Source organism: Grammomys surdaster, unplaced genomic scaffold, assembly GCF_004785775.1.
Source record: "Grammomys surdaster isolate TR1022 unplaced genomic scaffold, NIH_TR_1.0 125985, whole genome shotgun sequence".
Classification (NCBI taxonomy): Eukaryota; Metazoa; Chordata; class Mammalia; order Rodentia; family Muridae; genus Grammomys; species Grammomys surdaster.
The window spans coordinates 4,885,729-4,909,297 of NW_021620801.1; the positions used below are offsets into that span (position 1 = coordinate 4,885,729).

General features: G+C 38.4%; 1 protein-coding gene across 5 annotated transcripts in view; it reads left to right on the forward strand.

The window, feature by feature from the left end:
• The window catches only part of Fndc3a (fibronectin type III domain containing 3A), a 159,477-nt gene that overhangs the window by 99,318 nt on the left and 36,590 nt on the right, over positions 1 to 23,569 (forward strand). For 4 of the 5 annotated variants that reach the window (XM_028754218.1, XM_028754215.1, XM_028754217.1 and 1 more), the window contains exons 4-7: positions 8,916 to 8,992; positions 17,488 to 17,725; positions 21,314 to 21,583; positions 23,159 to 23,217. In XM_028754218.1, coding sequence (XP_028610051.1) covers positions 8,916 to 8,992; positions 17,488 to 17,725; positions 21,314 to 21,583; positions 23,159 to 23,217 — 644 coding nt within the window. Of the gene's footprint in view, positions 1 to 4,977; positions 5,085 to 8,915; positions 8,993 to 17,487; positions 17,726 to 21,313; positions 21,584 to 23,158; positions 23,218 to 23,569 lie in introns of those variants that run through there. The other variant, XM_028754219.1, reaches the window with a different exon arrangement.

Sequence of the window (23,569 nt, forward strand, 5' to 3'; positions counted from 1 at the left end):
ACATTCACTCAGGACTTCATCTGCTCCCTACAAAAATCTGCTACATGCTATCACTAATTTTAATAAAACAGCAAATAATGCTCAAAGTCATTTGAAAATATTTGTTTCGATGGCAAAAAGAATATTGTTCACTCAGTATTAACAGGAATAGAATAATATTTCATCAGGTTAGACTTTGTTTCATAAACAGTAAAAGACTTTTAAGCAGAGGAGAAAACAAGTGGTTTGTTTTTTAACTCATTTTAGCAGTAATATGAGAAGGGTGTTCATTGCAAGAGACTGGTGACGAGGAGACCCACAAGGAATATACTGAGATAATTTTAAACTAACAGTAGGAGTGAAGGGATGAAACTGTCAGAGTTTCCTAGGTAATGGTATGAAATGAGCAGGAAGAAGAAAATCTAGTGTTACACTCAAGTTTCTGTTAAAATAAAACCATGGGAAATATAGAAGGTAGAGTAGTGTGTATTGAAGGGAAAACAACTGATTTGAATTTCATGTGGATTTCATATTATAGACCTAGAGCCCAGAAGAAAAATCTGCAGAGGTACAGAATCCCATGCTTTTAGGAGTGTAAGTAAGGCCATCTTGAGAGTTGATGTAGAATAACAAAAGCTGGCTAAGAACAAACTTCCAGGAAAGCAACACCTGAAGGAACATAACACAAGCCGTTAAGCACTTAAAAGGCATGATCAGAAGATTGAAATCAAGGACTAGATATTAAGGAGAAGCAGAAGTTTGTCAGCAGTATCAATTCGATTTGTCAGTAAGAGTTTGATTTTACTGACTATCCCCAGTATAATCTCAGTAGAGTGGTCTGGGAAGAAAAATTTGATTGTGGCTAGTTGAAGTATGATTTTTGAAGCCTTCTGGTTTTGTTTGTTAGACTGGATCCTCAGGTAATCATTCTCTCCTAAAACAAGGTTTTCCACAAGATGATTTTATTGGCATTATGTGCTTGCAAGAGGAGATTAATTTTATAATTATGAAATGGAGATATCTTTACACACACACAGTGTGTCCAACAATGTTTCACTCCAACTCAATTGGAAACGTTTGTACATTTTCATAAAATATATGAAAACCAAGGCATAAACTAAGAAGATAATTACAGCCAGTTTAACCCAAAGGAATAAGTACCTAGAAAACTCAAAACTTACTAATCTATTTTAAAGAAGCAACCCATATAGAAATAAAAAGATGGGGAACATGTACTAGGTAATGTACAATAAGAATTAGATAAGACTGTTCAAATTTTTAAATCTGCATTCTAAGTAGTGAGACTGAATTGATAGAACGTCTCATTCAATGTGTGCTAAAAGGAGTGTGATATATTAGAGAAAGTATCTGACACTGTCCTTCAGAAATAGCAATTACATAATCCTAATTCTAGCATTTTTCTTCCTTGGTATAAAAGAGTCTCTTAAAGAAAGATGTGGGCCAAGAGATCTCAGAAATCTCTCCCCGTTAGAATCTACTGTCTCTACTTCTCCTTTAGTGATATTAGCAAGTCTCGCAGATTAAATGCCCATTTATCAGGGACAATGGAATTTATCTCTCAGGCTTTGAATCCCAGAATAGTTAAGGCAGTGGTCTCTTGGATGAGGCATTGTGTCCTGATGCCCTTGGAATATCTTAAATGTCACATGTCCACATCTTGGCATCTTTTTATTCCCAGGCCCATTTCATCCATTTTGGGCCTCATAGAAGTGCCTTCGTATTGCATGGATACTCTAGGTCCAGTCCTTTGTGCTTTCTATTACTGGGTTGTGGGCTACGTAAAAATGCTTAACTTGGGTTTTTCAAGTGTTATACCATAGTCCAGCAAGCAGTGTATATAAGTTAGATGACTTCTTTTAAGATATAATTCAGATAATGTCTTAAAGTCATCAGTGGCTACCTTGTTTCACTCACAGTAACAGCCAAAGACCTGACAGTATCTTACAAGGCCCTGGAGAATATTTTTCCTGTCTCCCCACTACCTCTCTGGCTATGATCCTCTAGTAACTCTAGTATTTTAAGGCAGCTTGAGCATGCCTGTCATGTCCCTTAGGGATTTGGTACTGGTTGCTTTCTCTATGAATAAATGAGTTTTCCTGACATACTTTCTCACATTAAATCTGATCTGACTGATCACTGTTTTAAATTTTAATTCTTAGCTCTGTCAGGCAGCATCTCTCTGTACTAAGCTGTCCATCTTATCCTATTCTATTTCTTTCTTTTGTCATATTATTTACTACCTTCAGACATGTTTTCAACATACATACTTGCAAGCATATATGATTCATCTCAATCTGATTGATTTATTATGTATTCATTATTTTAAAATTTTTAAAATGGATTTGTGGTTTAAATAGGAATGGCCCTCAAAGATTTATGTATTTGGATACTTGTCCATAGGGAATTGTACTATCAGGAGGTTTGGCCTTGTTGGAGGAAGTATACCACTAGGGGATTGAGAGGGCTGATACTTAAGCTAGGTGTAGTGTGGCACAGCCTCTCCTTGTTGCCCATGGATCAAGATGTAGAATTCTCAGCTCTGTCTCCAGCACCATGGTGGTATGTATGCCTCTGAAACTGTAAACCAGTCCTAATTAAATGTTTTCCTTTATAAGAGTTGCTGTTGTCATGGTGTCTCTTCATAGTGATGAAACATTAAGACAAGGGTGTACATGCCAAGGTGTGCATTGATCAATTTGCAGGAATCCAGTTGTGTTCGCCCACCATATAGAAACTGGGGGTTGAATTTAGACTGTCAAGTACTAACAGCAAGCATCTTTATCCTGAGCCACCTCTTCAAATGTAAGATTTATCCATTTTCATGTACTAATCTGTCCCAAATACCTAGACAGAATCCAGCATTGAGGGTAAAGTTACAGAAGAGAATACTATCTAATTTTTATAAGCCTCAAAATTAAGTAAATTAAATTGGTTAGATAAAGGATTGTTTTCCTTTTAGATTTTTTTTTCATGATACTGGAATCGGACCTAGGACTTTGTGCATTGTTAGGGTAGCTAAGTAGTCTACCGTTAATATCCTTCTCAACTAGAAAACTGTAAACGTAAGACTAAAAGACAATGTAGAGGAGCAGAAGCATGCGTGGTACAGCATGGCTCGTTGGAGAGTAGGCACAACACTGTCCATCACTGGGTCTGCTGCTTAGGGTTAGGAAAGTCACTTCAGCGTGCTTAATGATTGCCATAATTTTCCTTTCTGTCCATCAAATATTGCCTAACAAATTTTTATTAGTAATTTAAAAGAGAGTACTAGGTCTCTATACTAATTTTGGTAAGATTAGCTGTGAAACAGGATGTAGTTATAGTTGTAAGAAGTAAGTTCATGCTGGGCATCCAGACACAGCTTTAAGAACAAAGCAGGAAAAGGAACAGAGAAATCAGATCTAGAGTTTGGACATTGAAGTCACTGTCTTGACAGCTAGTGTTGGGGCAAAAAGAAAAAAACAGCTCACTGTCGGGAATACTCAGCATAGGAAGGCAGAGTGGCCTTAATGAAAGAGGACCGTGAAGTAAGCGCCCATCCCGCAGCCTTGGGGCAAATGCATTCAGAATGGGATAAAAGGTCAACAGTTACCCTTCTCCACTTTGAGCAAGTGTCTGTTCTCTGGGGTGTCTGACATCCCTTTATTGAGTTTTATTGAGTTGCCAGGGCTGTGTCCTGCCAGGTTTATTTTATTTTATTTTATTTTATTTTATTTTATTTTATTTTATTTTATTTTTTTACCTTCAGGAGAGACACTGGGCCTTTAAATAGGGCCTACACTTTAACATGTGATTATCATCCTATGAAGCAACCCTGCCTTTGCCTATGTGCCCTCAACAAGTTACTTAGCCACTCCTGCCTCAGCTTCTCTAGTAATGATGGCTCTGCTTTCATTAACAAGTAGGGCACTGCAGATGGTCCCTCTCAACTGTGTAATCATTAGCTTTGAGAGCCAGTAATCATACTTTGACTTAACAATAGCTATCAGTTATTGAGTGGCACCAAACAGTGTATACATACTAGTTTGTCTAAGTTGATTTCTTAAAACAGTGCTTTGAGGTTTGTCATTTTAACCTTTCCACAGGAGACAGAATCCAAAAGTAGTACATTGCCATGCTAGTAAGTATAGGAGTTCATTTTAACTTTCAGTATCATCCAGTACCTAAATCCATTTTCCCCACTGTGCCTCATGTCAGAGATCCCAGCCATTATTTGTATGTACCTGTGAGCAATTGATAAAGTTCTGAATTTATATGACATCTTAAGTAATTTACATAACATCATGTTTTTTCTAAAAGAAATTTTAAGTTTTCACCTTTATTACTGAGTATTTTTCACTTTCCTGCTTTCGGGGATGTGTATTGTCATATTTTATAAATATGAGGAAGAATACTCTCCACTAAGAATCTTTTCTTAATGCCAAGAGCAAGTTCTATTTTTAAAATAATCATTAAAAAGAAACTGACAATAAAAGCAGAAGCCTTCATTAGCTTTCAAGGAAAAAGCAAAACAAGCCTGAAATATATCCCGCCGTAAGGAAGTCGTTCAATTTTATTGTGTGGGCAGTTCTCTTTGTATTATAGACATTGCTTAAATGTTAAGTATAAAATGCTCACAAATTATACACTCATATTTTGGATCAAGGCTTTGGAATTAATTTTACCCCAAACTTTCTATGGGAAAGCGAGCAGCGGTCTGGGTTAGTCAAACCGTAAACACAAAAGAGGATGGTTTTCCATCAAATGCGTATCCACCAGGTTCTTTTGATTAGCGTTTACTTTGGCTCTTCAGGCAGAACGCGGTGCATTCGGGGAAGCAGCTGAAAAAGCCTTTAAATCGTTTTGTTTCGGTGGCACCGGAGCGGACGCTTTGCGCTGTTTCCTCTCTCGGTCTTTCCCGGTTCACTGTAGGTCATGTGATGTCGGTCACGTGACTCGGTCAAAGGATCTTTTCCTCTTACCAGCTTTGAGGGGAAAAAAAAGCGAAACTGTTCTCCAATTAAAGCTGCTAACGTGTACTACGCCGTTTCCTTGTTGGGTTTTCTTGTATGCTGGCTGCTGCTCCTGTAGAAACAAAATGAGTGGTAAGATTTGCTGTTTTTGAACATTCGGTTTTATTTTAAAACACAGGAAGCTTTGTATTAACCTAAAGCCGTGTTGTGTGTTTTTAATGCCAAATGTGTTCGCTTTAAAAATAGTCCAAATTGTTATGCGGTTATGAAAATTGTAGACTCTATGAGCTAGAGTGATTTTAAATTTCACAGCATGTCCCATTCTGTCTGGCCTCTTGATTTTATTCGTGTTTTTTAAGACTGATCTGAAAATTGGCATCAGATAATTTGGAAGCCATTGTGCACAGCAGCAGTCAGCAGCCCGTTGCATATTTAATTTTAAATGCTTGAACAAATCCGTAGTTTTGATTTTTTTCTTAAAAAAAGAAAGAAAAGAAAGAAAATTTTTGAATATGTGTGTAGATTAACAAGGAAACAGTAGGTTTAGTTTATGTTAGGTAAAATGAATTAGGTATAAATTATTAATTTTGCTTTTAAGAATTGGTGTAGGGAATTTCTCAAATTTAAGACAAATGACAAATAGAATTGTACCCTCTTTTGCAGATTTTTAAAATAAGAAGTAGGCCCTTAACAGCAATGCAATCATTTGTGCTTTGGGGTAGATTTTGCCTAAAGCTTGTCAGCTCTGAAGGAGCTGTTAGGTGTACCTACAGTTGTTCAGGTACAGCTTTCTTGTTCCAGGTGTACATTTTATGTACTCCTATAACAGGTTTGGTTTCTTCCCTGGACATAGTCTACTTTGTTGTATTCAAATTTAAGACACTTTGTAGTTAATCTTCTAGAACTTTCTGAGTTACGAAGTATTGTTGGACCTAGGAGGTAATTAAGCATTGTGTTAATAAATGTGCAGGGGTTTTAGAGTTCTGTTACTATAGACACAGGACTAGTAAAATGGTGCTGCCGGTATTGTGGATCTGAATATCAGTACTTGTGTTTATTGTTTATTGGGGGTGTGGCAGGTTTGTGTTCAGTGTTGAAGATATCCCACCATTATTTTAGATAAATGTACCTAGCACTGCTAAGTTGCCTTTTTAAAATCTATGTGGCTTTTCTGCCTCCCAATTAGAAAATTTACTTAAGTAGTCAAAGTGCTCACATCTTTTGTGAAACTAATCAGCAGCTATCAAAGTAAACTGTGAGCCGAGTACAGTGGCACATGCTGTAATCCTAGCATTGAGGAGGCTGAGATAGAAGCTGTGGGTGCATCACCTGGAAGTTACTGCCCTAATAGCCACAGGGAAACAAAGCACTGGTTTTAAATGTTTTGATTAAAGAACAGTTCTGCTTTTAAAGATGCTGGTCTGCTTTCTTTCATTTCTATATACTCTTCATCAATCCCTGTCTAACATTAGTGACTTGACACAAGATTAAACTTTGCAGTGGGTGCAAAGAGCCTGCAGTCTAAGCTTAGAACATAGTGCTCAGTAAGCATTATTTTCTGCTATTAAGTAAACAAATACAATTTTCAATAAAATCTAGGGTTCTCAGCCAATTTTCACATTTTATAAATAATGTCTAAGGTGGATCTTACAATTTAGAAGGCTAGTTTACTGGCTTATGTGACTTAGTTAATGAATAAAATGACCATTAGTGTACAACTGTTTCCCTTTCTCCAGAGAGCAGAAATGTGTTTTGAATTGAAGCCTTTCTGTGTAGAGATTTTAAAGAGACTCTCAAAAGTGCTATTTAGCAAACTAATCGGTAATGTTTACTTAAATTTAGAATTGTGTTTCTGCTTTCTGTTGTGTTTTTCTAGCAAATAAAAACAAAGGTAGCCTTAATTTCCTTAGAGGCAAGACCTAATGACTCATAGCAGTTACTGACAGTGAGTAGCATTTCAATGTTCATGTGACGTGTATCCTGAGAAATGATAGCTTTTTAAATTCCAGCTGTACCCCTTGGGCAGACTTAAGTTCCTTCTGCCTCATTTTCTGTCTGGAAAATGGGTAATGTTGAATATAGTTGCTTGATTAAATGATTATGAAGAGAAAACATATGTTAAAAACATGGCTTATAATAGTGTTCATGAATTATGATTAAGATAATATTTTAGAGGGGCTGGAGGGTGACTCAGGATTTAAAAGCACTTGTTGCTCTTACAGAGGACCTGGGTTCAGTTTCTAGTATCCACCATGTGGATACTATGGTGGCTCACAGCCATTCATAACTGCAGTTTCAGGTTATCCCAGCACTCTCTTCTGACCTTCACAGGCACCACACACATGGACAAGCACACATGAAGGTAAAACACTCACATAAACCATAGTTTTAAGGTAATAGTCAGAAGACCTTCCTTTACTTGGAGGCTGTGCTGTTACTTAGCTATAGAGCACTTGCAGGCCAGGCCTGAGCACTGCAGCTCCATGCATTTTCCAGGTTTCTTTTGGAAAAGAGTGTGGCTGACACTTGTGTAGGCATCACAGTGTACAACAGTAGTCTATACTCCCTCTGCTTGCTTTCTAGTAACCATCTCAGCCCTGCTCTCCCTCCCGTTCTTCCATCTCTTCTTTTCTCCCTTCCACTTTCCCTCCTTTTCTCTATTTAATGTTTCCTCCCTTCCTGCTTCTCTCTTGTCTTTCTTCTCTTCCTCTTCTTCCTCACCTTTCTCTTCAGTTCCCCTTACTTGCCATGATTTAATACTTTTTTCTTGAAGCTCAGTATCTTAACATTTTCCTTTCTTCATGGTTCCCTATCACCCCAGGTTGCTCTGACCTTCCCTCACCCTTCCCTAGAAAGACTGGAATCTGGATTTGCTGAGACCTGCTTGCTTTTCAGTCACAATGGCCCTGACCAGTGGTACCATTCACCTCAACAGCAAATTTTCTGCATGTAAAAGAGATCACTCCTCCCCCCAAACATTTTTTTCACTAGATCTGTCTGATTCGTTTTCTTCTTAGAAAAGAATTATTGCTTTCAAATGATTAAAAACTGGAGCATATGGAATACTACAGTCTAAAGTTACTGGGAGAAAAGATCCAAATGAAGTATTTTTCTAAAAGATTATTTAAGTGAGGTTTTGTTCTAGAAAGAATAAAACTTCTAAGAGTACTTATTTTATTCTCAGAAAGGAGAAGAGAGAATAAGATCACATTTATAAGGGTTATCTGGAAAGATGACACCATAAAAATAAAAGACAGCTCAAATGAAGTTTACATTGTTTAGAATGTCTCTAGATTCAGGGAAAGCAAACTTTTCTCATAGTAACTGCACATGTACATTCCTCCAACTGTTCTTAACCCCACGGACAAGACCACTCTACACTGCACAAGTCTTTACTCTTAAGAACCCTTCAAAGACCTTACTGTTCCTCCTCTAAGTACTCCCTCTTCTGCCTTTGTGTATATGTGTGTGTGTGGGGGGGGTCCTTTTCCAATTCTGATTGATTTCTTTTTTAAATACAAAGTTCACTTTGGTTTTCCTACTTGCACAATCATTAGAGTCACGTGGGGTATTTGCACAGTAAATAATGATTTGAGGCTATAAATTGACTTAAGTATTTATGTTGGAAAGCCTGTAAATCTTAGATTTTAAGTGTTGCCTGTAAGTATAAGAACTGAGCAAGTTTGAGAAACGTAGATGTACTTAAAGATAATACATACACTTCATAAAGTAAATGTTACATAAAAACTTATATATGATATTACATATAACTTATATTAAAATGTTACATAAAACATAAAGTAAATGGTATATAAAAACTCGGCAGTTTTAATTTCTTTCCACGGTTTATGATTACAGCCACTGTTAGCTTAATGTTCAGCTTGGGTGAAGTAGTCATATTGTTCTCCGCCTCACCTTGCTAAGCACTGATGGATTATTGCATCATTTCTGTAATCCATTCAGGTCCTGCTCAGGTTCCAATGATGTCCCCAAATGGTTCCGTGCCTCCTATTTATGTGCCTCCTGGATATGCCCCACAGGTATGCTTTTTGTGTTGTATTTCTTTGTTTGTTTGTTTGTTTGTTTGTTTGTAGATAGAGATAGATAGATAGATAGATAGATAGATAGATAGATAGATAGATAATGTTACTCTCCTTGACATTGATTCTGGTGAAAATAATGCTGTTAAAGATCTGGATATTATCCAGAGCAGTATCATCTGTAAGTCCATTTCAAATATTTTACTATATTTGAAAAGGAGAGACGAATACATTGGTAGTATTCACCACTTAGAGTTGCCTTTGGGCACTAAATTCCAAAAGAAATTTTAATGTTTTGTCTCCTTAAATATGCAAATTGTGTAACTAAGTTAAGTTACCTACACAGAGCTCTTCAGATGAATGGCTTTAAGTAAGCCAGGATAGTGTTTCATAGAACAGCCTTTGGGTACTTCCAGTAATCACATGGACACATTGTGGCGAATAGAATTTGTCTCTATTTCTCCTTCTAGCCCAGGCTTACCTCAGGCTTACAGTCTTCCTGCTTCCTGAGAGGTTGGATTGCATGTGTTTGATACTATATCTGCCTCCCATAGAAGAACACTTAAGCCTGCAGACCTTCGGACTGAGGAGATCACTGTAATCCACACTGAAGCCCTTCCTGCAACCTTGAGGACTGAGGGATACCATTGCTGTTTACACTAGCCATTCCCTGCAGCCCTGAGACTGAGATCAGTGCCACCTGAATCATAACTCCACATGAATTGCCAATTTAAAGAATTAAGTATAGATAGGTTGGATATACAGGAAATGGAATTAAACTGTAGCACTGAGATGCTCAGTGTTTTCCACTAACTGAGATTCTTTGTGCTCAGTGCTTGTTACATCAAGTCCCTATTAGGGAATACTCAGTCTCTTCTAGAAAGTGAATTTGCATTTAAGTGCTCTTCAAACCATGTCTTCTTCCTCTTTGACTATGGCAGAATATCGGTAGGCTATTGTGGTAGATTCTTGTTAGACTGTGAAACATTCCACTGTGTGACAGCAGAAATTCGTATGGGAGGATAGGCATTGCCTGGACTATCAGAAAAGCTGGATCCTTTATCTCAAACCTTTGGTGGCTGTTGGGTTTAGGACATGTGAGCTTTCTTGACTCTGTGTGCCCTCCTTGTAATGAGATGAAGACATGAGATTGTATATTTAAAAAGTACCCTGTAATCTTTGTAGATTAGCCTCTGGCCACTGTCACTGCTTAAACACGCTGAGCCCTTCATTTACTATAGTTCCCATTCTACATATAGGCTTAATTAACTTGCTCACTGCTGTATTCCAGACCTATGCCTGATCCTTGACATTTAGAAATTAGAAAGTATTGATATGATTTACTCCACATTTTGTTGGCATAATGTCTGTTATTTCTTCTGCTCTGTTGCTCTTCCTCAGAACTTTGTTCACTTATACAGAGACTGTTCTTAAGCATAATTCAGTTCAAACATTTACTGAGTGTTGTCATTGCCAAACTGTGTTACATGCTGCTCACATAAAGATGAGTGCGACAGTTATTCCAATTATAGGGTATTCTTGTAGTGGTGGTGGTGGTTTAATTTTGTTGGTGGTGATAGTGGTTGTTTATTTGGGGCTTGTTTTTGGCTTACTGTTAGATAGGTTCTCACTGTGTAGCTAGACTGGCCTTGAATTCATGATCTCCTTGACTCTGTTTCCCATTCCTGCAATTAGAGGAGTGAATCCCTGTGCCAAGCCTATTCTGTTGTCTTACAATACTTTGTTTTTATGACAACCCTCAACCTTCTCATTTCACTCAATCGCGAGTGTAGAAGCAGATTTTTCAAGCCTTTAGTCATCTTTATTGGCATACCTGTGTTTATATTTGTTGATTAATTTTCTTTCTTAGAAAGATAATGTTTACTAGTTCTTATATACAACAGTGTTCTACAGTTGTGTAGTGGTATGCATCAGCCATCCTTGAGAGTAAAAGAGGCAAGACTCTACCTCCCCCTAAAGGTTACAAAGGTGGTTTGTTTTTTTTGTTGTTGTTGTTTTTTTGTTTTGTTTTGTTTTTTTGAAGCAAACAAAAAGCATAGTCAGTGGACAAATGAGTCTATTACAAGGAGAGCAAAGACAGAGCTGGGATGTGTTCCATAGCAGCATGGCAGAGCAAGCCCTGGGGAAGATGTTAAGCTGTGTCTAAAGAAAGGTGGATGAAAACTGATTCTAGAAACAGAAACTGCCATTGCAGGTGACCTAAAATGAAGGTATACCCCATGCCTAGGATCAGTGCAGAGGCTAGTAGAACTCAGTACAAGTAGACAGTGAGGCCAGAGTTACCCAGCTCATTTAGGGACTCCAGTCACTGTCTCCTCAACACCAGGCAGCTAGTGTAATAAATACTAGTAATAAATACTTAGAAGTCAGTCCATTAGCTCTAGATTGAGGTTCTAACTCCCTAGACAGGGAGAAACTAAGATTTCTGTTATTTCCACAAGATCTTAGGTTCCTTAGAGATAGGAGCTGCCTTTTAATTGATTTTACATTCTTGTACTCAGATATAGCATGTATCCCACAAATATTTGTCAAATAAATTGATGAATTTTCATAATAATCTTTGTGGAAAGATTGTGGGAAACTAGTGAATTTATTACTATTAACTTAAAAATCAAGATTGTCTCTAGGAAATGTATTAGTTTGAAGTATATATATATGAGGTAATCCAGAGACAGAAATAGTCTTTTGAAATATTCTAAGTATACAATAAGACTATATGCTCAAGTTCTCATTACCCCCAGTTAACGTACCCCAATTTGATGACACATAATTTCTAATGCTAGAAAACATTAATAATATCCACATTGTACTCACAGCTAAGCACTTGACACATTGTCCAAAACCTGACACATGAGCATAACGCTAGCACATCAAGAAGCCAGGAGTAGAAGGAAAGGTTGAGGCATATGTATGGCTATAAGAAAATGCAGGTTGTTTGGTTTGGCAGAAATGAAGTGGAACACATATTAATAATCACTGTCTAGTCTCCTTTTAGCATTTTACACTGTGAGCAACCTCAGTTATTAGATTTCTAGTATGTTTGCCCTTAAAAAGTAGGAAGGAAGCTTCAAACCAGACAGGCTGTTTATGTTTGTGGTCTGTAAGCCAAGACCATATATATGTATACCTTGATAAGCTCCGGAGTCTGTCCTTTTTGTTGGGTATAATAACAAGCTGTTAATGCTCCTTAACAAGAAAGGGAAGAGACTGACATACAACTTAGAGACAGAAATATTTGCCAGAGAAGTTAAGATAGCAAAGGGGAAACAAAGTAAAAGAATTGTAAAGTTTAACAAAGCAAATGATGACAAGAACAGAAGAATCTGCAATTCACTTACAAATACGAACTTCTTTCTTAAGAGCCTTGCATTGCAACATGGACTACCTTAGTATTTTAGTAGTGAAGTTAATGACTTACTGAAAAGTTTATAAAATATATGACTGTAACTCCTGGATGGCATCATCAAAAATTCTCCTTGGGTTACCAGATGGCATAGTAGTCAAGGTGCTTGCTGACCAGCCTGGGGACCAGAGTTAAATCCCCTAGCACCTTAATCATCATCATCATCATCATCATCATCATCATCATCATCATCATCAGGAGGGATGAGGTATGATTCCAGCATTTGAAGACAGAGTCAGAAGATTACCCAGCACAAACTGAGTAGCTAGACCAACAAAATTGGAGAACACTGGCTTTAGTGAAAGAATTTACCTTAGGAAATAGTGTGGGCATATATTTGTTAAGGAAAACCTCTCATGTCAGCCACTGACTTCCACATGCATATGGTCTTCTTGAGCCAGACATGGTAGCTCGTAACTAATTCAGGGCTTGAGAGGTAGAAACGGGGTTATCAGGTTCAAGGCTAGCCTGGGATATAAAGGGGACCCTCCTTAGCCAGTAATCTTTTTGTTTGTTTTAGTGTCATGGAAGTAGTGGTTCAGATGAGAGGATTCCTGTAGGATTGTAGATTTTGTAAAGTGGGGGAAAGATCCATGTTAGCTTAATTATAAGTTTCAAGTTACTCTTTTAAGCTGTGCTGGCTTTTTAAGTTTACATTATGTCAGCGGCCAGTGGTGAATCAGTACATTCCTCAAAGCTTCTGCGTCCTAGCAGATCCCGATACTGTCTTTGGAAGACAGCCAGACGGGAAGAGCAGGGGTCTGGAAAGACTAGAAGAAAACTTAGGAGAACTTGAGGACAAGAGGGTGGAGGCTATGTGCTGACTTGTTGGTGTGCATGTGCATGTATAAGCACTTGGGGGTCAGGAAATAGGGATTTCCTGGCAGGGTGCTCAGGTACCAACTAGTATTTATCATTTAAAACTTCAAGGTTGGGAGCTTGTCAAGCCTGGGAAGGAAGCAGAGATTGGAGGACGTCACCTAAGAGTCAGTGTGGTGATGAGGGAAAAGGAGACATGAACTTTCTAACTGAACTGAGTGTTTATATTTCTAATCATACGTAGAATTTCTTTTTTCAAAAAATCCAGTACTGTTCCTGGTGATAAGAAAAACAGAACAGATAGATTAGTCACTGAGGCCAAGAAAACACATACTACAGTATAAAATGCCAAATCCTGAACACAGCCTTTTTGCCTTCAATGGAAGAAGACTGAAGGAGCTGAAAGGGTTTGCGGCACCATGAGGAGAGCAACAATACCAACCAACCACAGCTCCCAGGGTCTAAACCACCAGCCTGGGAGCACTTAGGGAGGGATCCAGGGCTTCAGCTGAAGAGTGGAGGGCCCTGCTGGGCATAGGTGGAAGATGAGATCCTTGACCTCATGAAGGCTGGACGCCCCAGGGGGGGAATTTTGAGGGTGGAGGTTATATCCACAGAGAAAAAGGAGGAGGGGTAAGGGGATAGGGGGTTCCCGGGTGGGTAGGGGATGGGGTAAGGGGACAACATATGAAATGTAAATAAAACATCCAATAAAAAATTTTTTTAAAAAAAGAAAGAAGGCTTTGCCTAATTAAGATTAGATTGAATGGTTAAGGAATTGCTTATCTATGTTTTAACTTTTATTAACAATCTTATTTACCTTGCTGCTTTTACTCTGCTCCTCACAGCTGGAGGACCAGCTGATGTGAAATTCAGTGTCTACATGCTGGCTGTTTCTTAGCAGCTAGGCCTCTGGAGACCTGAGGCAGTTTTGAGGTCTCGGGGCCTCACTCTGAAGTTATAGCCTCCTAAATCATTCATTGAAGTACTGAAGTGGTCTGTGTTCTTTTGGTTCTGGTACAGAACTTTGTTGCTTTTGTGTTGGTTGGTTTGGTTTGGTTTGTGTTTCCCAATGGCATTTCTGCTGTTACAGTTTTGCTTTTGTAATTGTGGTAAACACATATTTTACCAGCTTCACAATTTTAGGTATAGGACTCAGTAACATCAAATACGTTCCTATTCCGTCATCCACAGAACTCTTCACATTGATCAGAACTAAAGCTGTGAACCAATTTAGTAATAACTCTCCACTCTGCTCAGCTTGTCACCTGCTTTAGTAAGAATCCGGAATTAGGAGTCAAACTGCCTGAATTCTCACATTAGTCCCTGCACTCTGCTACCTGTGTGGCCCTGGGCAATTTATTTAACATCTCTATGCCTGGATTTCTCTATCTAAAATAGAGATAATAGTATCTAATTTACAGTATTGCTGTAAGAATTAAATAATCTGCAGTGAACAGTGAGAAACAAAATGTCTCCAGTACACTGTTCTTAACAGGCCTAACCCTGTTTCTGTATTCCCCTTTGCAAGACTTCCACAGTCATGCTGTGAGCTCCAATTCTCTCCACTTCCTCTTAAACTTAACCCAACCAATTTCCCCTCTGAATTTCCAAAAACTGTTATCATGGGGTCACAGTTTTATAACCCATTAGCTAAATCAGTGGTCAGTTCTTATTGTCCATCTACTGACCTATTAGCTTTTTACAGGTTGAGCCTTCATTTTAACAAACTTCTAAACTCCACAAGGGAATTGTGGTTTATTCCTGTTACACAGGCTGTCCTTTGATCTTTCCAGAAGTGCAACTGGTCTAGTAAACATTACCACTTAGATGTCTTAGAAATTTATAAAATTCTTACCTTTGAATCCTTTTTAAAACTCTGAATACTAAACCCCATAAACTCTTAACTTGTCTGCCCCAGCCTTGCTCATCACAGTTAGTGAGCACAGTCTTAGCCTTTCTTCCCATGTGGAATCATCAGCTAAGTTCTTGCTTTTAAATACATGCATATGTGGGCCACTTCTAAACCCCTCCTGCCTGCACCTTGATCCACACACTGCAGCCCCCGGTAGACCACCATCAGCTTTTGCCTAGGTGACAGTGGTGGCTTTCAGAAGTTTCCTCACTTTTGTCCTTCATGTCTCTAGTCTCAATTCAGCAGCCAAAATAATCGTATCAAATAGAAGGTTGTAGCAAGATTTCTAGACCTGCTTCTGTAGACATTTTCTCTGGGTAATTTTTACACAGGGTTCATCCCCTGTGTTAATAGACAAATAGCAGCATTCCTGACCTCTGTACTCCACAAAGACTCCAAAATGTCCCCAGATACAATCACATGTTCTCTAGAGGGCACAGCGAACAGATTAGACAACTCTAGGTTGTATCACTATGCTGCACAAATGCACTATGTCCATTTCTTTGTTTTGCTCAAAACTATTTTTTAAATGGAAGAGATAATGTTATATCTGGATTTGGATGGATAGATAGGATTCACCTGTTTATAGATTAAGAGGAAACAAAATGAAAAGGAAAATAATCTCAACAGAAGGACAAGCTACAGAACAACAAGTCATTTTCAAGACCATTCTCACTGCAGCTAGAGTGTAGGATTTGGTGAAGAAGAAAAATAGATTAGAAAGGCTGACTGCTGTGGAGATGGCTCATTGGCACCTGCCTCAGAAGCAGGGGGACTGAACCACATGAACGCCTGGGAATGCAGAAGCAGGGGAGGCTGGCTAATAGACTGGGGGGTCAGCAAGCTTTGCATTTGATTAGGAGACCCCACCTCAAAATAATAAGGTGGAAGAATAATTCATATCCCTGACATTAACCTCAGGCCTCCACAGAGACACATATTTGCACATAGGCCTTCACCCTTACGTACATGAGAATGTGCACACATGCATACCACACAGACACAAAGCAGAGAAAGGCAGTTGGAACAATACTGAAAACTAGAGATCCTTTCAGGGTGAGTTGTCTTCTAGGAGTCCAGAGTGAGACGGATAATGATGGGAGTGCTGCCTTGGCAGACATTGGGGTCTCATTCACTCAGTCTGGTTCAAGATCTCGCTAATGTGCATTCTTTTAGGGTTGAGGCTGAAAAAGATATACACTACTCCAGACTCCCTTCAAGTAGTGTTCCAGATGCGTCTGTTTCCATGTGCTGTACATGATGTACATTTGCCTGAAGATTTAGGCATTCATTTCACTGGAAGGCAGATACAATGCAGATTCAGCAGTACATAGAAATACTATGTATTGTGTAATATATAATGTAAATATATTACATATAAATAGTGAAATCATTTGGTATTCTAGTCCAGTGTTCTCGAGAAATCCTATCACACTTCAGTAGAAAGTAACTCAGATTGATCTGTGTCCATATAAATGTTATACTTAGCAAGTACAAGACTTGCTATCCTTAAATATAAAAGGATTTGTTTTTAAATGAACATTTTTGTATAATAATTTTTGTTTTTCTGAAATTCTGAGTATATTATTAACCATTTGTTGTGAAAGCATTCCTAATTTTGAGATTAAAAAACTTATACCTTTTAGGCATTCTTGTCTGTCCTAAAGCCCTCACATTCCTAAAGGTCCTGTGAGATCCAAAGGGGATTTACTATTTTTTAAAAATTGGTTATCAGAGTTGTAATAGTTTAGAACGTGGCAGTATAGGGTGGGGAGCATTTTTTGGTTTGTTGGTTTCTTCAGACAGAATATCACTGTGTAGACCAGGCTGGCATGGAGCCCTGGGATCCTATTGCTTCACTGGATAGTGGGATTTCGAGTATACATCACCACACCCTCTGAGTTCTAGAAAAGGGGGAGTATAATTACAAGCTGCAATGGCACAAATACTTTTATTAAGATACCTGGTGCTCTTTAGTCTTCTTACAGCTTGTTTTTGATCCACCCTCAGTTATGATATAGAAAATGAAATTCTTGACCCCATTGTGCCCAAACCATCAAATGTATCTAATATATAAGTTAACTACCCAGTATCCCAGCTCAGCATTCATTCAGAGTATAGTCACTCCCATTGGTATTTTAAGATCTGCTTTAGATAACATTCATATTATATGGTAAGAACTGCTTTGTTGTTTAATGCTGACTTAGTCCCTATGTGTTGAGTAAATTTTTTCATGGTTTCTGTCAGTCTTTTGAATCCTAATAGTACACATGTTTTCACTCGAGAGAATTACTTATTTTCTTTGAAGAGACTTGTAACCTGATGTTCATTTTATAGGTTATTGAAGACAATGGTGTTCGGAGAGTTGTTGTGGTTCCGCAATCACCAGAGTTTCATCCTGGTGGCCACACAGTTATCCACCGCTCCCCACATCCTCCTCTGCCTGGTTTCATTCCAGTCCCAACCATGATGCCCCCTCCACCACGCCATATCTACTCACCAGTGACCGGAGCTGGCGACATGGCAACCCAGTATATGCCACAGTATCAGTCTTCACAAGTATATGCAGATGTAGGTAAGATATCTCAAACATCCCTGCCTTGTTGTGGCCATCCCTTACTTGGACATAAGAGATGCTTGCTTCGTGTCATACAGAGGAAGCTATACATGGTAATGATAGCACAGTGCATATCTGTTACCCAAGCACTATTTAGGAACATTGTCTTCATGATGCAACAGGTCTCCAACAAACAGTTAACAAAATCCAGATGTAATTTACATCAGACAGAATATTTAGCAGGATCATGTTAGACAACAGGTCTCCTCTAAGGAGATTTTTAAACCTTGAGCTTTTTTTAAACCTTAAAGGCTGTGATGCTACTACAAAAAGTTCCTGGATTCTGTGAGGAATTGAGAAGCCCAAAGTTGCCTTCAGTTAATAAATTGCTGAAAAGACAAGACTAACGAGTGTGTGCATGGGCGCACACACACACACACACACACACACACACACACACACACACAACTCAATAATCTTTTTCTTTGCTATGGTTTTAAACAACACCTTTCTACTTGTAGTTCAAGTTTTTATATCTTCTTTGAGAATCTCCTTTCTGATACTCCTTTCTGTTCTGTTGTCAGAACATACATACAGCAGCCTCAATTTAAATAAAAACTATGTATCACAATCTCTAGGTGATAAGTAAAAATGTGCAGTTACACTTCACAGTGTTCTGAAGGAAGAGAAGGGCATAAATGCACCGACCAGCTCAGGATGGTGGAAGACAAGCATCCCCTTCCAGGCTTTCTGTTCGGGAATGTGACTCTTGGTCTGAGGAGGTGACAGCGCTGATTTTCTAGTCAGTCAACACTTCTTTTCCTCTCACATGTTGTTTAGATTCTCAGAATGGAACCAATGAAACGTTTCATTGTTAGCCATACTGTTATGGAGATCAGACTTCACTGTACATTGTTCTTATGAATACATTAGCTCATATCATTCCCCAGTAACATTCCCAAGATACGGAAGAAGAAGGAGGAGCTGGGTTTCAGAAGGATTGTCCCTGAAAGGTCATGTTAGTTAGCTGTTGTGGTTTTAATTCTCTCAGATCTACTCTGTTACAACATAGTCTTTATTTTCTTCATGGATAATCTTTTCTTGAATAGATAAAATGTAAATGCATCTGTGCAACCAAACTACATTTTTAAAAAGGGTACTAGTATAGGTCTCACATAACATTAGCCATATTTTTAGATTCTTTTTTTTTTTATTTTATTTATTTATATTTCAAGTGTTATCCTCTTTCCTGGTCCCGCCCCCAATCTCTAGAACCCCCTACCCCATTCCCCCTTCCCAGGCCTCCATGAGAGTGTTTCTCCCATCCACCGACTCCTGCCTCCCTGCCCTCACATTCCCCTACAACTTGGGGCATTGCACCTTCACAGGACCAAGGGCCTCTTCCCCCATTAATGCTAGACAAGGCCATCCTCTGTTACATATGCTGATGAATCCATGGGTCCCTCCATGAGTACTCCTTGGTTGGTAGTTTAGTCCCTGGGAGCTCTGTGGGGTCTGGTTGGTTGATGTTGTTGTTCTTCCCATGGGTTGCAAACCCCTTCAGCTCCTTCAGTCCTTTCTCTAACTCCTCCATTGGGGACACCATGCTTAGTCTAATGGTTAGCTGCAAGCATCCGCCTTTGCATTTGTCAGGCTCTGGCAGAGCCTCTCAGGAGTCAGCTATATCAGGCTCCTGTCAGCATGCACTTCTTGGCATCCACAATAGTGTCTGGGTTTGGTGACTGTATATGGGATGGATCCCTAGGTGGGACATTCTGTGGATGGCCTTTTTAACTGTGTATTTTGGTGTAATTTTCTAATTACTGTATTCTACAAAGAATAGAATTTATATTTTTTTTCTCTACAGATTATCCTTTATCTGAAGTATTTCCAAATCTGGGTATTTTACATGCACATGTATACTAATACACAAGATATCTCAGGAATGGGATATAAGGAATTATAACATAAAACTTTCATACACATACCCTATTGGTAATTTTCATATAATATTTAATAATTTTGCACAGCCCATCACCATTCAGGTATGATGTTTTGTATTTGTGTCTTATCAGAAACCGAAGTTGCAGAATTGAGAGCATTTCAGATTTCATATTCTTAAGTGAGGGATTTGTACTTCTAAGCCCTTTCTGCTGTCCCAGAGAGTGCTCTTCAACCTGTCAAGTAGTCTCTCCTTATTTCTTCCTTTGCCCCCAGCACTTCAGCTACTTTCTGTCTCTGTGTTCTTGCCTGTTCCAGACTTTTCACTGCCATGCATATAGTAGTGTATGTGTAGCATTTATAATAGTCCTGTAAGATGTGATATTTTCTGCTTGGGTTTTTAACTTGAGGTTTGTCTATGTCGTGACATGCTTTGTGGTTGAAGTTTAGATTTCTGTGCACATTCCACTTTGTACCATCCACTCATTAGTAATGACATTTGATACTTTGACTGACTGTTAGTGATGCTGTTGCAAACATATAGAGATCTCAATGCCAGCACATTTTATACTTCTGAGTAGAAAGGCTGGGGAATGTGTGAATAGCACCAGCCGTGCTGTCTGCTTACTGGTTCCCCCATTTTCTATCTCTCAGCAGTATATGAGGGTTCCAGTTTTTCCACGTCCTTGCTAAAATGTACTTTCTTTCATAATCATCTTGTTCTTTGTGAATTTTACCTCATTTTTTGTTTTGCTTTCTTTTTTCTTATTTTGTTGATGCTAATTGGCTAGGTAAATACTCATTATTTAGTAGAATTAGCATTTTATTGTTATATTATCAAATCCATGGTTTGCAGATATTTCCACCTCCCTATACAGTCTTTTCACTTTCCCTGTGATATCCCTTGATAGAAAAAAGGTCGAAATTTTGATAATGCTCAATTTGTTTGGCTTTGTTTATATTATTTATGTCTTACCTAAAAAGTATTATCAAACCCAAGGTCATACAAATATACTCCTTTGTTTCTTTCTGAGAATTTTGTTGGCTCATATGAAGAGTAAATCCTGTATATCCGTATAATATTCATTTCAAGAATATTATGTCAATTTTCAGAAAGCACTGCTAATGGGACTTGTTAGGCTTTTAAATATTTTCTTCAGTACACATTTCAGATAGAAAATTAAAACATAAATTTAACACTCCAATTAATTTTTGTTTGCTAACTTTTGCACCTTTTTCAGTGATGATTTTCTGTTTTAGAGAATTATAACTTAGACTGGTGAGATCTTTTTCCTGTTTTATATGGTTGAGATTGAAGGACGTCAAGAGATAATAGCTTACAGTACAGTGAAGGAAAAGCTATAACCAGGTCAGCTTGATCTTGTTATTCACCGGCCACAGACCACTGTGCTGTTTCTCTGGATAGATAGTTGGGAAAATGGTTATGGAAAGAGATGTCTGTGCTAACTTACATAGAGCTGTAACCAAGTCACGAAGCTTGAGTCTAGTGGAGACATAGAAATAGCTTTGTTTTGCAGAATTACTACTCATAATATTTTATAATAAATTTTATATGAGATGATAGGCTTACTGCCTATACTTTTATTCTAATAGATCCATTTGGAGAATGTGATATTTTTAACACTTGTGTTTTACTTCTTCTAGATGCCCACTCTACACATGGCAGGTCCAACTTTAGAGATGAAAGATCTAGTAAAACATATGAACGTTTGCAGAAAAAATTAAAGGATCGACAAGGAACACAGAAAGATAAAATGAGCAGCCCGCCACCATCACCTCAGAAATGCCCTTCTCCCATAAGCGAACACAACGGACTTATAAAAGGGCAGAACACCAGTGGTGTGAACACAGGGTCTGCAAGAAACAGATCGGGGCGTGGGAGAGGCTGTGCACAAGTTGACCCGGAAATAGAAGGTAACTCTGGACACTTAAACTGCTAAAATTATGTCTTCACCCTTCAGCCATCTCAACCTGGACCACATAAATTCATAGCCTAGTACTTCCTTCCCTAACTGTGAGAATGTTTCATAATCTTAATGGCTGCTAGATAGCTGCTTTAGCATTTGGAAATCTCAATTAAGTAATTTCACATTATTTTAAATGTTGCTAGTTGAGAAGTTTCCTTTGATAGGAAAAATGACTAACCAAGATGTAATTTCTTGTTTCTGGTCCTTTGATAAGGCTGTTTTGCCTTTTATTTTTCCATCCTCTTTATATATGAGTACATGATAACTAGTAATATCATTAACCAATCCTCTGCATGTTCCATAGTTGTAATATTCTCTTTCCCTTTGCTTCAGAAGTTTTACTTTTTCTTTGGATCCTTCTCCTAACATATGACTGTCACCATATAAGCTCTGAACACTCCTTTTTATCATGTATTAGATTCAAGTCTCTATAGGTAAATACAAGCCAGGTTAACAGTAGCCTGTCTCTCTGTCTCAAGTGTGAGGTTTGTGCCAGGTAGTACTATATGCTAAGCCTCTCACTGATGCCTATCTTAATTTCCATAGATTTCCTTGATACTGTTGCCTGTTTTAACTTCTAAAGGTAGACCATACTATATTTCATCAAATGTGCCTGTGAGGCAGACTAACATGCCTTTTCACAAATACTAACAGCTTAATTTTCTTAATCCTTGAATGTACTTGTTTAACATGATACTCCTAATTCTTACTGTGTTGAATTATCAAATGATACAGCTGATTAATGTGACAGTGACTAGGGTGCACTCAGCTTCGGGAGCAATATCAAAAGTATTAATTATGCTCACCTCCATCTTCTTTTTCATTCTGCACATTCTAATCAGTGCTTTAATGGCTTCATGATTTGTATGTTAACATTCACTAAAATGTTCTCCAGTTTTTGAGACTGTCTGAATATCCTTTTGTGCACTAATGTCCCAAATGAATTGAGCTAAGGGTTTTTTTTTTTTTTGGTTGTTTTTATTTTTTGTTTTGTTTTGTATTGTTTTGGTTTTTTGTCAGTGATTGCTATGAATGACAGCAGATTTTGTTTATCTGGGCGAACATTGTCAAGTACTCAGTTCACCAGTTAAAGCCAGGTGTGGTGGTGCATGTCAGTAATCCTGGAACTTGGGAGGCTGAGGCAGGAAAGTTGTGAATTCCAGGCCATCTTAGACTGCACTGAGTCCAAAGCAGAACAATGAAAAGGGTGATGTGAGAATGGCAAGCAGACTTCCAGAGGAGAGGGTGTTTGTTTCCATTATGAGTGAGTGTGAGCATGCACTCTGTGTAAGAACAGCAGCATTAGGTGTCGTCGACATGCATACCTGCATGTACACATGCACACGGTGTGAGTGATAGTGACACTTGCAACAGAAATGAGGCAGTTGAACTGTGCTGCAGACACCTGTGTGAGACTAGGGATTAAATACTAGAAAACAGCCAGTGGAGAGGACGAGAACTTTGCATTCAAGTATTCAAGTTCTTTTTTTGTTTGTTTGTTTGTTTTTTAATTCTTTTAAAGAAAAAGATGAAGAAACAAAAGCATTTGAAGCATTTCTTTCCAACATTGTCAAGCCAGTGGTAAGTAGCTCATGTGCTTTCTTGCTATTTCATGTTTTCATGTAGAATTTTGTCATTCTCACTTAGGCTTTGTGTTAACTTCAGAGAAATGGGAGACCAGTAGTAGCTCATGGTGGACCCTTCCTCCATGAAGCGTGATTGACGAATATTTCCCACGTCTTTATAACACTAAGTCCACTAAGTTAGAAAATATGTAAGAAAAGGCTTCCATTAAAAAGGTGTGTATACCCAGCTGATGTGAGGGCCCCCAACACATATACAGCAGTTCTGACAAGTCTGGGTTCAGTCAGAGAAGATGCATCTAACGCTCAAGAGACTGGAGGCATCAGAGAATGGAGAGGTGTGGTGGGGG